The 19,170-nt window shown below is 38.3% G+C and overlaps 1 protein-coding gene across 1 annotated transcript in view; it reads left to right on the top strand.

The window, feature by feature from the left end:
* Nucleotides 1–19,170, top strand: part of syt9a (synaptotagmin IXa) — a 46,271-nt gene that overhangs the window by 15,686 nt on the left and 11,415 nt on the right. The window contains exons 2-3 of the mRNA XM_041790732.1: nt 1,038–1,530; nt 4,397–4,952. Coding sequence (XP_041646666.1) covers nt 1,038–1,530; nt 4,397–4,952 — 1,049 coding nt within the window. The remainder of the gene's footprint in view (nt 1–1,037; nt 1,531–4,396; nt 4,953–19,170) is intronic.

The following is a 19,170-nucleotide window of genomic DNA, read 5'->3' as shown; positions in this document are numbered from 1 at the left end:
CTGTTAAACCACCATAATGAAAATTGTAAGCTTGTCCTCACACACATGCAGTCAGTTGCACAAAATACATCGATGTTTAACACATAGACAAAAGCTGCATTTTGCTTCACGTTAGCATTGTTAGCTCTAAATTAGCTCTTTGGCATTTAAGCTGCTACCATAACTTAGCAGTTTACCACAGCCAAAAAACATTCTCCATTGAAAACACCAACAAATCATCCCAACAAAATGCTGTCGATGGTTAATTGTCCAATATTAGCACCTATAAACTGATGATCTCAATTGTAACCAATGCTAAAACAGTAAAATCCAGCCATTTTGGTTTATTTAGAGTAGTCCCAAGGAAAGACAAAAGTGTTCACTGTGGATAGTTTGGTGCTGTCCTCTTACTGATGGTTTTCCCCACACTGCTGCTGCTGATTAGCAAGGCACTCAGACCCTAAAGAAGGTCACACTGTGCTCTTGCTGTCAGCCCTAACGATTCTTGCATTTCTGCATGACATGATTCTGTGTTGAATACAGTTCCACTTTGTAGGAGAATTTGTCATAGGTAGATTTACCCTCTCATCAAAGTCCACTTCAACTCTCTGCACAGCCCAGGCCCGTTCTTGTCCTGGCCACTGCATCAGTGTTAATGCTGCTCAGCTTTCTACAGTTCCCTTTGTTTTGGCTTCTTTGTTACCTACAGCTATGACTGATTTAAAGTCCTTCCATACTGCTGATTCCTGAATAGTTTCCAATAACTCTTCCAAAGATAGACTTGGATGCCATCCATGTTACTGGTAAATGCCTGATAATGGAACCTCTGATCTGCTTTATTAATGCCACGTATCAAACCTTTAAGTACTGTCACCTTCCTTAAGTTGGACTTAATCTCACAAATTTTACAATATTCAGCTGAAGTTTTATGCCTCCATTGTAAGTCAATAATACACTTTATTAAAAAGACTGGCATGAGGGTGTCTCAGTGCAGCCAGTTTCTTGCATTACATGTCTTTACTAATCCTGTCCTATTTTCTCTCTTATCACCCTAAAAGATATATCGGTGAGTCTCCTGTCACTGGTAGTGACTGCCTGTGGCCTGGCCCTGTTTGGGGTATCCCTCTTTGTCTCCTGGAAGCTCTGTTGGATACCATGGAGGGAACGTGGGCTCTCTCCTACCACCAAGGAGCCCCATGGGCACATCAACCCAACCATGAGCCCTCCACCCACACAGCCCACACCCAGGCAGCCAGTTTACACAGCTGTGGACCCACCGACGCACAACCGCCGTGAGTCATCTCAATGCTCCATCACCAGAGAGCCCACTCTTGTGGCGTCAGAAGTGTCTGTGGAGGGTCCGGTGACTCCTTTGTCACCACCACCTGTCATGGCCACACCAGAGGCTGCCATGAAGATCAGCCACACATCTCCAGACATCCCACTGGATGCCCAGAGTAAAACCCGGGAGAATGGGGTTCACACCAACCCCCGTATGCAGAGACAGACCACTGAACCTCCACCATCTGGTCACTCCATGTCTGAAATTGGGTCAGTGCAAGATTTTTGTTGATTTTTTTCTCAGTGAGAACTCAAAGACTTTTATTTGACACAGTATTATAGACATTTACACAGATGATTGTCAAATGTTGACATATTGTTTGAGATATTGCTTTTATAGTAGTTTAAGCACTCTTGAAAGGACTCAGACCTTACTAGGAGGGCCTGCACAAAAGAAAGCAAATGTCTGAATTAGCTGACCTATCCATTAAACAGACTTCAACATACACACCTTTCAGGGTGAAATCTGTTCGGTGCCACTGACCCAACAGATAATTATCCAAGCCATTGACAGCAAGAAAATGGCTTGTTTGAAAATTCTATTTATGCTGCAAAAGGTTATTTTGCTGGATTTAGTGATACCAACTTAAAAGCAGCTGCCATTATGGAAGAGTCCTTCACTCAGCAGCTAGCCCCTTGTGGGAATAAAACAGTGGTTCAGAAGTCATCTCACTCATACACAGTCCCCTGTTGTGTGAGGAATGTTTTCAAGAGTTAGTACACACCTGACTGCCTAGAGATCTTTCAGATTTCATTTGTGAAATCTGAAGAAGCTACCTCCATTGTTGAAAAGCCAAAGCCAATTTTAAAGTGTAAAACCTGCAATTCATCAAGTGTCCACTCAAGTTAGCTCATGTACACATCCACTAAAAAATACCAACTTTTACTGCAGAACATGTTTACAGCCTGGTTCAAAACGTGAATTTGGTCCTGATATATAATTTCTTCATTGGCGCACACTGTAAATGAAGGTAATTTCTTTATAACTTACCTCTTTTAATGTTTTAATTTAAAGAGTTTTTCATAATAAGGTGTGTGGCAGACCCAGCTGGTAGACTGGTGAGGTGTAGCTGTTTGGTAGGAGGCATAAGATACAACTAAGATCCAGCTAATTACCTGGTGGTTCACTGAAAGTAATGTTGGGACATTTCCAATATGACAAAAGCCACTGACATTTTTCTTAGGTCCACTTCACCATCCAAATAGGAGACATCAGCTAGAAACAGCTCATGGTTGATTGGTGATCTATGATTAAGATGTGGAGGCAAGAGGGAAGTCTTGTTGTGGGAACTTGTACAACTATCTTTTTTACTCCAACTATAGATGTTGCTTTTCTTTTACATTAAAGATGAAAACATTATTCTTCAAATAACTTAGGACATATTGTTTCAATATTTGGTGCAACCCAGTGTGCAATTTAAAAAATCCAACTTGGTTAATGTCAAGAATACAAATTATGAAGAATCAGGTGCACTTTTGATAACTTAACAAGTAGATACAGCACATGGTAATGATTTTCTTAAATTATAAGGTATACCAGATGAATATAAAGATCTGAATTGCGCCAGAGGTTTTTTTTTTTTTTGGGGCTCAACTAAAATAGTTGGCACAACATTTTTAGTTGAAATTTTTAGCTGTAAGCATGTTATGTCGACTAAATAGCAACATTAAGTGTGGCAGCAGGACGCACATCTGTGATGGTCATTCTCACAGGCTGTTCACCTGAGACATTGTCTACACGCTAAAATTTTAGAAAATAAATCAGATTAAAGTTCTGTTTAGGATTAGGGTAAAAGTGTAGGGTAAGAGTTAGATAACCAAAAGTTAAAAGTTAAAAACCTGACCTGTAAAATCTGGTTACAAAACATTTCATAAAACCAAGTAAACAGTCTGCCAGCAGGAAAAAAGCTTGCTCTCCATAGAAATATTCTAAAGCAGCAAGCGTAGCTTATGTAACTCTGTTAGCTGCATAAGCTATGTAAATAATTTAACTTTGTAAATAACCTAGCTACGTAGCTAAAGCTAAGAAAACCAACCAGTGATATAAGCTATGTTCTCTACATAGCTACATGAGCTTTAGCTACTTTCACTTAAGCGTAAATGAACTTGCTTCATATATAGCATGCCAATGTTAACTACTTAGCGAGTGAAGCTGCTAAAAATAACTTATTTAGTGATGTTGGTTATGTAGCTAGTGTAGCTATGTTAGCTAAAGCTAAAGCTAACAAAGCAAAATCAAGCCACTGTTCATGTCACTACAGTACTCCTAAAACTGGTCCATTCATAGTCAATCCTGGATTAGATGTCTCACGTTTTTTTAAATCTGTTTTATACATGAAATGTTGCTTAGTCTGTAATGTTTGTAACATGGTCATTTCAGGGATATATATATATATATGTACAAAACTGAAAAATACGTTGACTGGCAAATTATGGTACTTCTGTTCTTCTGTTCTGAGTGGCTGTCAAATCTGGACAGTCTTCAGCCAGACCCCTTTTAAAACAGCTGTGAAACTTTTTACCTAACTATTTTATGTTGGGCCTTTGCAGTCGTTTCAACAGCATAGCAACTACATGTAATGAATACAAAACAGTTTGACACCAACCTGGGTTTATTTTTATGACCCAAGCAATAAAGCACAATTTTTGTTCACTACCAGGTGTCACTGCATTCTCCCTTTGATTTGATTCTCATTTGAGCTAACATCATGCAACCTACAGGCCACTGAGTTTTGATAAATGGTACTTCTGTGGTGTCACATACTGTAGATGCAAAGAACCTTTAACTAAAGTGAAAAAAAATATGTCATCTATTTTTGTTTACCTGTTGATAGCATGGGTAGGCATTAATTAGTTAATATTTGTTAGCAAAAGCTAATGAGCTAGGATGTACACCTCAGTCCAGTCTGTGGGAAATAGTGTCCTTTGGCTGTTTAAAACACACTACTTCTGCCACTGATACAGTGTTGATGTGGGGTCTAACCTGCCCATTACAGATTTGAATTCCAAGATGTCTTTGAATGAACCTGCTGATGTTATATGATAGTTTCTTTTTGCTGATTTCTTTTGCCCACAGACAAGGGACCATCCGTAGACACATGAACCGGTCAAATCCAGACTTCAATGTGGCCCAGTTCCAAAGGCAGGATTCCCTCACTGGAATGGGGTTGGGCCTTGGCCGCCTCAAACCTGAGCTGTACAAACAGCGGTCTCTCGAAGGAGAGGATGGAAGCCGCAGAGGTGGAGGCTGTGGGCGTCTACACTTTATCCTTAAATTTGACTGTGACCTTGAACAGTTAATAGTTAAGATCCATAAAGCAGAGGACCTCCCAGCCAAGGACTTTTCTGGTACCTCTGATCCTTATGTCAAGATCTACCTTCTCCCTGATCGTATGACCAAGCACCAGACTAAGGTGCACCGCAAGACGCTGAACCCTGTGTTTGATGAGGTCTTCCTGTTTCCTGTGGCGTATTCTGAGCTTCCCACACGTAAGCTGCACTTCAGCGTCTATGACTTCGACCGGTTCTCACGCCATGACATTATTGGTCAAGTGGTCGTGGACAACTTCCTGGATTTGGCAGACTTCCCCAGGGAGACAAGGCTGTGCCGGGAAATTCAGTACATGTCCACGGTGAGTCAGCACTTTCAGGCAAATAATGTAGTATTCACAGGGTGGAGAATATTCATTATTAACTTAAAATTCAACACTAAAGGCCTTTCATTATTACAGGTTAAATATGAAGGTTATTATAAGTCTGCCAGATTGCTGCAGCTTTAATGAGAGCTTTATATTTAGTCTACACTCGTGTTCAACGTTCACACTATCTCTGAGTGACAGAATTTATTATTACCACGTTTTTTTAACACAGTGAGCTCTCAGCGCTGAATGTCTGAGTGAATTAGCTGGTAAAGTACAGGTCTCTCTGTTATGTTCCCTCTCGTAAGACGTTTTAATTGTTTATTTATTTGATTTTAGACAATAAAAATTGTCTGTTCATTCTTTTTACAGCATATTTTAGGCCTCTTTTTCTATGCACATGACAAAGACACATGAATCTATTCAAGAAATATTGCTAAAATGCACTGACATCAAGAAGTTAAGCACTGCTTATGTTGGCTAGGGGTTAAGGGTAATTAATTCAGATGCAAGATGTGTTTAATGCATTTCTCCCTCTGGTAACAACTGTTAATAACGTTCACATAACAGCAGGTTGATAGAGGTGGGGGATATTTTTCATTAAGAAACTCCATTTACTGCATCTGACACTACTTATCTGAATTCAGTGCCCTCTGCTGGGACCACCCATTTTTAAACATATGTAAATTAAATCCATGGAATGACTGACTAAAGGTCAACAGGATTTAAAACCCACTGCCATGTTTCCTTATTGACAATATGGATGTGTAAAGAGTATGTGCTCTTGTACGTACCTTTATGAATGTTACATGAGGGGTACGAGGACACCGTTTTAAGTCAGGATATCTTTAAGACTATATTTTATTCAATGACAGTATAAGGATGATCCATTCATTTTACTTAAAGGTGTGTGTGTGTTATGTGTGGATAGGTCTCAATCAGGCTTGCACTTCTGGACACTGCAATTTTAATCCATTCTTCTTTGCAAAACTGCTCAAGCTCTGTCAGGCTGCATTGGCATTAGGCGTGAACAGCCCTTTTCAAGTTCAGCCACAAATTCTCTGTTGGACTGCGGACTGGTCTTTGACTCAGCCTCTCCAGAACATTCACCTTGTTGTCTTTCAACCATTTCTGAGCAGGTTTCTCTGTATGCTTTGGGTCATAGTCTGGCTGGAGAATAAATCTTCTCCCAAGCCATAGTTCTCCTACGAACTGAATAAGATTGTCCTCAAGGATTTTCTTATATTTTGCTGAAATCATTTCACCCTCTACCTTTACAAGCCCTCCAGGACTGGCTGCTGAGAAGCATCCCCACAACATGATGGTGCCACCTCCATCTTTCACAGTGGAGATGGTGTGTTTGTTTGGTGTCTGCCAAACAAAGCATCTTGTTTGATGGCCAAAAAGTACCATTTTGGTCTCATCAGACCAAAAAACTTCCTTCCACTTGACCATGGAGTCTCCCATGTGCGTTTTGGTGAACTCTAGTTAAGATTCAATAGTGACTCTCTCTTTGTCACTCTCCCTTAATGCAAAAATTGTTTTACAGAGGCTTTAATAATCTTAAAAGGAATTAACTTTTTCTGTCCACACAAGTCAGAAACTCTGCATAGGCAAATACACGATATCTTACGGATATTTTTAGCGATGCATAGCTGATACAAATCTATTGTGTAATGAAGGTTATGTGTTTGTGTTTACGTGTATTGCATCCATTTACTATTTACTGTTTGCGTCACTGATAGTGATCCAGTGTTTCAGCTTGAAAAGCTATAATGATTCTGTTCTCCATGAATTGCTTAAGTAGCATTAATTAGACTCCTTGCCATTGATTGCTACTGACAACTCCTTTTATCCTAGAGAGGTCAGTGAACAAAGATCAATAAAGCACATATATTTAAAAGAAAAACCTGTTTTTACAACATAGGTGAAATTCCTTTGACACCAACCCCTTGGTCAGCTGTGATGATGAAGAGTGATCATCACTTACTGGAGTCTAGAAAAAAGAAATATGACTCATAAGAGTTGATTAATTCACAGTGTTTCAACCAGAAGTCTTCTTCGAGTGGCCGTCTATGTGGCATGGAGTAAAGTGCGTGGGCATATCTCCTTTTTTGCTTCCAAATTTAATATAACATTTTTTAACCTGTCAGGTCCTGGTTGAAACATTGCCAGATGGGTAAAAAAGAAGGCTGGCAACATAGCAAATAATCAACTAGCTGTTACAGAATTCTGACAACAGACACTTTAGAACATAAAACATTTCTGTTTTCTCTTTGAAATGACTTTTGTGTTATGTGTAGGCTTTCATAACTCTTTGGTCTCACTGCCTTGTCGAACCAAGAGTACAATGTGCATGCACATCATAACTGACTGAACTCATATCCTGACATCTCAAGATAAACTATTCTGTTTATTCAGTTTTCAGTAAGATAGGACTCCCAAATTCTGGACTGTAACGAGACTACTTGCAACAATTTGCAAAATACTACGCTGAAAATTTCCATCCCTTGTGTCTTTCAAGCAAGGCTGCCTCTAACTCAGCTGGTGTCCAGGTTTGTCTCCTGCAGCTCTGTTCCTCATCGCTTATGCAAATGATTTGTGTGCAAGCAGCCATTTCAGTATAATGAGCTTTGTCCCTTAATAACATGAATTTGTGTGAATTACTGATCCACCTGCCAGTCTTTGCTAAAAATAGATATTGTTGTAATGTTGTGTGTGCAGTTTAGCTTCAAACAAACTGGTGTAAAACTTGACATTGGTAAGTTTTTCTTCTGCAGTGTTCTGCATCAAGGAGCTGCATCATTAGATTTTTTTTTCTACAGTATAATGCATTTCCTTGACAATTACAGCCCTTGCGTTATTTTTGACACATCGTAGTCTTGGTTAACTGCTGGACAGAAAACCATCTCCTGCTGTGAGCAAGTAGTACTGGCCTATAAAGTTATCCAGCCTGCACTGTTTTTCTGAACTGATAAAATGCTTCACGTATGTCCTGTGTTCTATCACTGTTTGTAGAATTCTTCTTTAAGGCTTTACTTAAATACACACCTTAAAATTAGCCATTATGCTAAATGTAAAAAGCTTATGTCAGTACTCACGCAATGACAATATGGGTTGTTGCAGACATTGTTTTGTTTTGGTGACCCCAGGTAAGCACTTTCTGGTGCAATATATTTCAAATTATAATAAAGGTGAATGCTTAGATCAATGCTTTTGTCTCTTACCAAATACTGAGTAATAGCAAATGGACCTTGAAAAAGATGATAATAAGTAAGGAAGCCAAGCAAAAGGAGGACCTGCAGGGCAACTACAGATTTTTGCAGAGGCCTGACAAGACAAAATGCATTCCAGGAGCAGTCAGTCTGGTTATGACGGCCCAGACAACCAATTTAAGAAAGCTGTTGGGCTGATTGGCTGAAAGCCAGCAAGCTATTAGGAGTTTGAATACATATCTGCATGGATTTTTGCTTTGAGGATCATTTAATCACTTCAGCACCTTGAATTTAATGAATGATCTCCATAATTATTCAAGCATATTGCTTCTTTTGTGGAACCCTTCACACAAAAGTACGAAAAAGCTTTCCCAGTTAAAATAATGCAATTCTGTTCTGATAAATTCTTATCAGTGAGCACTGATTTTACATGACGTTTAATTGAAATGAGAGGTTAGAACCCTATAATGCTGACAAGATGACATGGAAATGCGACTGAATCATCTTCTGCCTATAAAATCTGTAGTTTATTTTATTTAATTACAATTTGTTGGTCTTGTTTTTATTTTTTCTGCATTATTTTCTGACTACAGTGTTAAGTCAAAAGTTGTGCTACATTGCATTTCTGTCTATTTTGAAGGTTGCTGATACAACAAATATCAGCTTGCCAACATTTTGGATGCAGAAGGCCTAAAACAATGTGCTACAGACCATTAACAGCTTCCTACACATGGGCTCCAAAATAGTGAGGGCATGAATTTGTATCTTTCTTTTTTCTTTCTTTGTAGACAGTTAGTGCACTGGTGTGTAGAAATATTTGCTCTGTCAAAATAGTGTATTAGATTTCATAGGCTCCCATCATTACCAAGCTGGATGTCGACAGAGCGGGCAAAGGTGTTAAACCTTCATGATATCAACACAGTCTGGCAGTGTTGGACTGTTAGGTTTAAAGAGTTCCTAATCAATAGTGTTGTAAACTGTTATTTTTAACAATAGTACTCGGATAAAGGGCTTGCTGATATCAAGGTGAAGTGAAGCAAATATTGATTAAAAGAGCTTGCCCCTAAACTGAGAAGATTAGATTTTATTTGAAGGGTCTTTTAAAATGGCTACAGTACATTTGTGGCTTTATTTATAGTGATATCTCCCCAGCTGGTTTCTCCAAACAGGGGACTAAAGACTCTTTAACAGGTTGTACACCCAGTATTTGTACTTCCAATTATGATTTGAATCCATGTGATCATGAAATAAGATAATCAAGATTAGAAAATCACTGTGTCACATGCCTTGTTGCACTTGTTTTGAGTAAATTTCTCATTTCCTTTACAAGGTTTGGGACCTTCCTTTTCCACCAAAACAGCTCTCACTTTAATCAAAGTGAGAAGCAGAGGGAGCCAAGGCATATTCTTGTCTTAAATATATATATAGTCAATCCCATAGATATTTGGACAGAGACACAAGCTTCATGATTTGGGCTCTGCATGCCACCACATTGGATTTGAAATGAAACAACTGAGATGCAATTGAAGTGCAGACCTTCAGGTTTAATTCAAGGGGTTGAACAAAAATATTCTTCGAAACATTTAGGAATTGCAACCATTTTTATAAAAAGTCTTCCCATCTCAGGGGCTCAAAAGTAATTGGACAAATAAACATTAGTATAAATAAAATGTTCATTTTTAATATTTTGTTGAGAATCCTTTGCAGTCAATGACTACCTGGAGTCTGGAACCCATGGACATCGCTAAATGCTGGGTTTCTTCCTTTGCGATGCTTTGCCAGGCCTTTACTGCAGTTGTCTTCAGTTGTTGCTTGTTTGTGGGTCTTTCTGCCTTAAGTTTTGTCTTAAGCAAGTGAAATGCATGCTCAATCAGGTTGAGATCTGGTGATTGGCATGGCCACTGCAGAATATTCTATTTCTTTGCCTTAAGAAACTCTTGGGTTGCTTTTGTAGCATGTTTTGGGTCATTGTCCATCTGTACTGTGAAGTTCTGTCCAATCAACTTTGCTGCATTTGGCCGAATCTGGGCAGAAAGTATATCCCTATACACTTCAGAATTTATCCGGCTGCTTTTGTTTTCTGTCACATCATCAGTAAACACTAATGACCCAGTGCCAGTGGAAGCCATGCATGCCCATGCCATCACACTGCCTCCATCATGCTTTACAGAACATGTGGTGTGCTTTGGATCATGAGCTGTTCTAAGCCTTCTCCATATTTTCTTCTTCCCATCATTCTGGTACAGGTTGATCTTAGTTCTATCTGTCCAAAGAATGCTGTTCCAGAACTGTGCTGGCTTCTTTTGTTGTTGTTGTTGTTTTTTTTTTTTTTTTTGGCAAAGTCTAATCTGGCCTTTATATTTTTGAGGCTGATAATGGTTTGCACCCTGTAGTGAACCCTCTGTATTTGCTCTCGTGAAGCCTTCTCTTTATGGTAGACTTAGATACTGACACACCTACTTCCTGGAGAGTGTTCTTCACTCGGGTGGATGTTGTGAAGGGGTTTTTCTTCACTATGGAAAGGATCCTGCAATCGTCTACCACTCTATTCCTCATGTCTGTTAGCTGTGTAATGATTAAGTTTTATGATAGACATTCATAGACACAATAAATTCCTGCAAAATGTCTTGATATTGGATGTCACGTTCGACGCGCAGACACTCGTGACCTTGCAGAAGCGTCAAGCATAAGACAGGCTTTAGAGGATCTTATTTCTCGTGAGAGGGTGTGGCTTCAGCTCATTTAACCGCCACACCTTCCTAGAGCAGATTTAACTACCTCATTTTTTATGATTTTGAATCTTAAATTCAGGATTTTTTATTACTGAAATTTTGCCTGGTGGCTCTTAACACAATGGCCATAAAAAAAAAAAAAAAAAAAAAAAAAAAATAAAATACAGATGTTTTTTTTTCACTTAACAGGGACTTCAAGGAGTTGGACCTAACTTGGTATAAATTTTGTTACACAGTTGTGGCTGCTGTTCAAGGCAATACAGTGATTTTGTTCATCATTTGAAATCAGAAGATGTTGTAAAACCAATGACTGATCATGTTAAATACTTGGGTTTGAACAGAAATCAAAATTTCTATTATTATTTTTATGACATTGTGTGTCATACAGCCCTACCTTTTAAAATACATGAACTACTCCTTTAAAAAAGTGAATTCAACAGATTCTCATTAAAATTTAGAATCTGTTCATTGAAGTCTGGTTTTTCAATACAGAAAGCATTGCTTTCCTCTCCTAGTATATCTGTAATTCAGCCAGCCTGTCAGAGTGAACCAACTCTATAACTTTAATTCTACTCTTGATCACTCGACAGATGAACATGCATGATTCTATGACATTATGAAGCTGTTATAAAGATATGATGGCATTAGTTTTTTCTGATAAATCACATGGAAAAGAAAGAAAGAAAGGCTTGGCTGGAAATTATTTAAAGACACCCACTGGGTTCACTGGAGCTCCCCTAAAATGAGCATTTGCTTCCCAGGGTCAAATATATAGCCTATCACACAATGACAGATGATGATTGCCAGTGGGTTCTGAGATTGAACAAGGCACAGCCTTTAAAGTGCATTTGATATTTATGGGCTCTAATCTTATTTCACTTCATCAGCTCAACAGAACTTGGCTGAACTTTGATGTCTGTGGAGCTTTATACTCAGCATAACTGACTTACTGATATAATATGGCGATTGCTTTTCTGACTGACAACTATGTGACTGATATTTAGTTCATATGTTGTTATGGTGAGATAACAAGTACTAACGTTCCCTACACATGAGGGGCGGAAAAGCCCATGCTCTTTGTGTAAACGTTTGACTGCAAGCGAGTCATGACCTTGCACTGTGTGCAGTCAGTACCATGGGGAATCGGCCGGAGAAGCCCATGCATAATTCAGAGGGTCTCTGCCATTAGAGTGGCCATGCCAATAAAATTTGTGAGAAGACAAAGACTGTATGATGCAGGGTATCAGTGCACAACAACATTTACTTAAGCTAATGCTTCATCTATTAGGGGAAAAGAGATTAAAATTAACATTAAAGGACATTAGAGAAGAGTGGGTTTTTGAAGTTAATAATCTGAATAAGGCTTTCAAATGTATTCTTAAAGAGGTTGTCTGACATTTAGCATAAGCTGATGTTTGTATGCACATATAATTAGCTAAACTTTAGAGTTAGAAACAATCACAGCTCTCAACTGAGAAAATGCTGAAAAATGCCTTTGAGACGATTATGTGGTCAGTATGTGAGATCAGGACCTTGAACGTCAGGGCTAAATGTTGGGGGTTTGATCCCAAGCTTCTGCATGCCGCTTCCATGGTCAAGACACTTAACCACAAATACACTCCCGCTGCTGCATCAGTAGCGTGTGAGTAAGTATGAGTGTGAATGAAAGGGATTATTTTATACAGATGGACACTTTCCACAGCAACCTCCACCGTCACTTTGTGAATGGTGTGAATGGGTAAGAGTGACCTACGGTGTAAAAGCCCTTTGAGTAGTCAGATGACTGGTAAAGCACTGGATGAGCCCAAATCCCTTTTCCCTCTAAAGTACTGATAGTTTTTCATGTCAGCTATTAAATTCATGTTGTTTTTGGGAGAGTGCTAATGTTTCTGCACTTTGTCACTGATCTGGAATCGATATTACACAGTTAGAACAGAATAAAATGTGACAGGTGGTGATGGGAGCCAGAGATCCAGAGAGAAACATTTTCAGTCCTCCACGCTGTAATCGCTCTCTCTCTCTCTCTCTCTCTTGCTCTCTCACTTGCACACAGGAAATGCAGAGCACACACAAGCTTAAACTTGCACAAACACTTGCACACACTTGCACTCATGCATTTGAGCACATGCCGGTTACCCTCAGATAAAAGCTAATCATCTCTGACACAGGAACAAGGAATGACATGATGTTTCCCAAAGAATGGAGCAAGTTGTCATGATCACTAGATTGACTGATTATGAAACTGAAATTTTAATGATTGAAATAACTGATGAGGGGACTGACTGCATGCTTTATTGTTGTTTACTGAATTTTAGACTCAGCTTGTAAAGCTCTGAAATTAACTTTGGTTGTCAATGTAGACATTTTTGCTAAAATGAGTGTTTATTGGTTTTTTTTTTGCTTTTTACTTTTTTTTATCATGCACATATATATATATATATATTTGTGTGTGTGTGCATGATTATATATTTATACAGTGCTTATTAAATTTATTAGACCACCATCCAAAGTAAGGTTTATGCCACAGCTGCCCTAAATTAACAGCATGGGTAATTACCAAAATCATTTTTTTATGTTTCTGCAAAGGTTAATACACCAATATGTAGAAGCTCTTTAAGCCAAATGATAGTTTTAATGTTAAGATATAATTATTTATTATTATTCATGAATTTTCAAATTTACTGATTTACAAAAAAACTGAAAAAATAGTCAAGCACATTAATATTTCTCGATTAATATGCCAAATTATAGTTATTTACTTGCATTCCTGAACAGAAAAATGAGTTTTAGTGGTTGAATGTTATGCTTGGTTAATTTCTGACTTCTCAGAGAAGCCCAGTGAGTCGGCTCAAATGTGGGTATAAAAAGGTGAATTCAGTTTGAAATACCTCATTTTTGTTGAAAATGATAAAACATCGAGAGCTCACTGAAGATGAAAGAGTCCGCATTAAAGCACTTCATGATGCTGGATGCTCTTTGAGACAAACAGGGAAAGACATAAAGTGTTCTCACAGTGTGGTCAAGGATGCTTTGGAGTCAATTGCCGAGACTGGTACTTACAAAATGCGCCAAGGAAGAGGCAGGAAACGAAAGTTAACTGAAGCAGATGTCAGACACCTAAAGATTTTAAGTACTAGAGACAGAAGGAAGACCACTGCTGATCTTCAGACAGAGATGAATGCTTCTAGATCAGAGTCTGAGAAAGTCTCCAGAATGACCATAAGCTGACGACTGACGGAACAAGGTTTAGCTGCTAAGAAGCCATTATTGAGGCCTGCAAACATCCAGAAATGCCTCAGATTTGCCAGGGAGCACAAACACTAGACTGTTGATGACTGGAAGAAGGTACTCTGGATGGACGAGTCCAAGTTTGAACTCTTGGGTCAGCATCATCGTGTTTATGTCCGCAGAAAAGCTGGAGAACGTTTTGATGCCAGATGCCAGATTCCATTATGGTATGGGGTTCCATTTATGGATACGGTGTGGGCAAATTAATGAAAATCGACGGTATCATGAACATGAACGTCTACCACAACATCTTAGTGCATCATGGACTCATCTGAACTGAATCTGATTGGTCGTGGGTTCATATACCAACAAGACAATGACCCCAAACATACTTCAAAGCTGTGCAGAGACTATTTGACATAGAAAAAGGAATCTGGAGTACTGGAACTGATGGACTGGCCAAGTCAAAGTCTGGATTTGAATCCTATTGAACAAATTTGGGATTTAGTAGATTCAAGGATTGATCGCACAAAAGTTTAATCTAAAGCAAGTCTGTGGGAACAGCTAGAAACTATTTGGTACTCAATAACAAAAGAGACTGTGGAAAAGTACATAAAAACAATGCCAGCAAGAATGCAAGCTGTTATCAAGGCTAAAGGAGGCCATACAAAATATGAAGTTTTTTGTTTATTATGGACTGTTTAGTTTTTCAGTTTGTTATTTGCCAAATAAATAACAATAACATTTTTAGTTTTAAACAAGTTTCTGAAAGATTTCCCAAATATTTATGTTTTCTTGTTTTTATGACCGGTGGTCTAATAAATTTGTTCAGCACTGTGTTTGTATATATACAGTTGAACCCGAAGTTTACATACACCATATAAAAAGGCACATAAACTTTTTTTTCTTTTTTTCTCACCATCTAACATTAAATCAGATTAAACTTTTCCTGTTTTTGGTCAGTTAGGATTACCAAAATTATTTCTATTTGCTAAATACCAGAATAATGAGAGAGATCATTTTTTAGACATTTTTTTATTATTTTCTTGAGAGTCAGAAGTTTACATACATTTTATTAGTATTTGGTAGCATTGCCTTTAAACTGTAAGACTTGGGACAAACGTTTTGGATATGCTTCCACAAGCTTCTCACAATAGTTTGCAGGAATTTTGGCCCATTCCTCCTGGCAGAACTGGTGTAACTGAGCCAAGTTTGTAGGCCACCTTGCTTGCACATGCCTTTTCAGCTCTGCCCATAAATTTTCAATGGGATTGAGATCAGGGCTTTGTGATGGCCACTCCAAAACATTAACTTTGTTATCCTTAAGCTACTTTGTAACCAGTTTGGCAGTATGCTTAGGGTCATTGTCCATTTGGAAAACCCATTTGCACCCAAGCTTTAACTTCCTGGCTGATGTCTTGAGATGTTACTTCAGTACTTCCACATAATGTTCTTTCCTCATGACGCCATCTATTTTGTGAAGTGCACCAGTCCCTCCTGCAGCAAAACAACCCCACAACATGATGCTGCCACCCCCATGTTTCACAATTGGGATGGTGTTCTCAGGCTTGCAAGCTTTCCCCTTTTTTCTCCAAATGTAACGATGGTCATTATGGCCAAAAAGGTCAATTTTAGTTTCGTCAGACCACAGAACATGTCTCCAAAAATTAAGGTCTTTGTCCCTGTGTGTATTTGCAAACTGTAATCTGGCTTTTTTATGTTTCTTTTGGAGTAATGGCTTCTTCCTGGGAGAGTGGCCTTTCAGCCAATGTCGGTACAGGACTCGTTTGACTGTTGATAATGACACACTCTTACCAGCTTCAGCCAGCATCTTCACAAGGACTTTTGCTTTTGTTCTTGGGTTGAGATGCACTTTTCGGACCAAAGCACATTCATCTCTGGGACACAGAACCCGTCTCCTTCCTGAGTGGTATGATGGCTGGACATTCCCATGGTGTTTATACTTGCGTATAATTGTTTGAACAGATCAACGTGGCACCTTCAGGCATCTGGAAATTGCACCCAAGGATGAACCAGACTTGTGCAAGTCCACAGTTCTCTTCCTGATATCTTGGCTGATTTCTTTTGATTTTCCCATGATGTTACACAAAGAAGCAGTGTGTTTCAGGTGTGCCTTAAAATACATCCACAGGTGTGCCTCTAATTAACTCAAATGTTGTCAATAAACCTATCAGAGGCTTCCAAAGACATGACATCATCATCTGGACTTTCCCAAATTGTTTAAAGGCATAGTAATCTTAGTGTATGTAAACTTCTGACTTTGAAGAAAGTAATAAAAATTGTCTTAAAAAAATCATTTTCTCATTATTCTGGTATTTAGCAAATAGAAATAATTTTGGTAATCCTAATTGACCAAAAACAGGAAAAGTTTAATCTGATTTCATGTTAGACTGTGAGAAAAAAAGTTTATATGCCTTTTTATATAGTGTATGTAAACTTCTGGTTTCAACTGTATATATATAGTTTTGGTTTCTTTTTATGGTTTTTTTTTTGTGGGTTTTTTTAAGAATCCAATAGAGCACCTTTGGGATGTGGTGGAACAGGAGATTTGTGCCATGGATGTGCAGCCGACAAATCTGAAGCAACTGCGTGATGCTTTCATGTCAGTATGGATCAAAATCTCAGGAATGGTTCCAACACCTTGCTGAAACTATGCCATGAAGAATTAAGGCAGTTCTGAAGGCAAGAGCGGGTCCAACCCAGTACTAGCTAGGTGTACCTAATAAAGTGGCTATTGGCTATTTTTGTCCTTACTACAGTATACCTTGACATGCAGTAAATTTTAAATCTGCACAGTGCATCTTTGCATTAAAGTTAATTTCATTTCTAACTTTGATACCCTGTACCATGATTTTAAAACAACACCCCAGTACACCAACATTTATTTTATTGACAAGTCCCTTATTCTTTTATTTATGTATTCATAAAAATAACAGTAACACCATGTAATAAAAATGGCATTTAAATGATTCATATCCTTACAATTATTAAATATTTGAGTTTTAATCAGCACTGAAGTTGATAACAAGATTTAACCCAACAAAAGTTGGTTAAAAATGTTTGATCATATTTTTATGAATGTGTTTTAAGATGGATTTTTTTGTCCTCCATGGCCTTACCCTTAGAAAATAGAAATGCTACCACAGGGTAAAACCAGATCTATAAAATGGTGCATATTTCACTTCTTCATGAATGACTGTTGTGTATTATTATGAGGTGTAGATTTCCTCTGTTTTATTCAACATTCTAGCCTTATCTTTAAGTGATAAGCAATTAAAAAAGCCATTTTCTCTGAGTTACTTTGGAATATAGAATAAATATCAGAGACTTGCAGTGTGATTTTTTAATACCTACAGGATTTGATTACTGTCTATTGCCTATCAAGGACTATTAAGCACATGAAAAACTGCACTAGGCTATCTCCTCCTACCTGGATCTCTTGTGTGCACAAAGACTATGGGCTGTGAGGCATGTTGAGCCCACATGATCCTTCTGGGATGTTGAAAGCATTTTCTGGAGGGCCTGTTTGTTAATCCATCATGAAAATTAAAATGCATTATCATAGCCTGGTTGAATATGTGATCCTGATAGTAACAAGAAATGCACAAGATACAAGGGGATTTATGTCTTAAGAAATTAAATCTTCAGGCGCACACATGTACTGATAACAGATAAAGCAACAGCTTAATCCCAGAGGACGCTAATGCGAGGTTTAAAGAAAACAGTAGAATCTACTTATTCTTTTAAAGACCCATTTCAATAATGGCATTAAATATTCTATAGATTCCATCCAAACATTTACATCATCATGTATATCTTTACAAAATTTGTCATTGAAAGGGATTCTGTTTTACTAAGGTATTCAACTCCTACTTCAATAAACCTTCAGTTAACCTTTGTCCAAAAGCACATTTTTTTAAATAATGTATGACAGTTATTCAGCATGACTCATAAGGATTTTTTTCCCACTGCAAACTGTGATGCTTAATTCACATTTATTGCCCAAATCTTAGTTAGCATTGTGCCGGGCAGATCGTGTTTTGAACATGGCCTGTATTAGCCCTCAACTGAACTGTAAGCGTGAATCACAGTGACACAGGTGTCACACATCACAGTCTTTGTGGAAGTTAATGTGGCGCCCACTGACATGCGTCTGTGTGTGGTTCATGGTTTCATGCTGCCACAGCTGTGCAGTGGAACCTGCCGTATATACTGTAAGCCAAACTAGTCTGCCTGCAGACCGAACAGCCCTGACCACCACTCTCACAGACCCATCAGCTAAGACACTGTATCAGAACAGAAGTGCTGTGATTTGCCAGTACAACGTATTCCCAGTTTAAGGTTTTATGTACTACAAAGTAGCACTTAGCAAGAGAATGATTCAACATCACACCCAAAAACAGCAACAACTGGAGTGTTAATATCTCAGGGTTAAACATGTCAGATTTGATTTTAACTCCCAAAGTGTTATTCTGAGTGAAATGGTCTTCGGTTTTGGAGTTTTTCGACAGTGTTGATCCACCAGTGTTGGTTCAGCTTTGAAATTATTGTGGGCAGAGTTTCCCATCATGCCCTTGGGCAGAGCATGTATATATATTCTAGATGTATTTATTTGTGTTGTATTGGGTTTGAATGTTTTCTGCTGTACATTGATGCATGCTGGGTTTCTTTTGCTCATGTTTGTTGTTGTTTTTGATATGAGACACATTTGCACAATAAGTGAAGTTATCCACTCAGTCAGGTTTTGACTTTAGCTGCTCCTAAAGGAAGTTTTGATCTTCATCAGTATGAATCGTGTTGCTATAACTTTAACTTCTGTTTTGTTCTTGCCAGAGGAGACCAAGCTTGCCACAAATTTTCAAGAGTTAGAGCAGCTCTGTCATATGTTAAAATATTTTAGACTTTCAAAAGTGTAGTTTAGCTGTTTGTTGTTTAGACCAACATATGTGTTTAAAGTGCCAAATCTTATTCTATGTAAGTCTATCAACAGTAACAATTGTGCTATGTCTTACTTTA

This window comes from Cheilinus undulatus, linkage group 1, assembly GCF_018320785.1.
Source record: "Cheilinus undulatus linkage group 1, ASM1832078v1, whole genome shotgun sequence".
In the NCBI taxonomy this organism is placed as follows: Eukaryota; Metazoa; Chordata; class Actinopteri; order Labriformes; family Labridae; genus Cheilinus; species Cheilinus undulatus.
The sequence above is the reverse complement of the archived record's forward strand: the minus strand, read 5'-3'. Positions and strand labels throughout refer to the sequence as shown.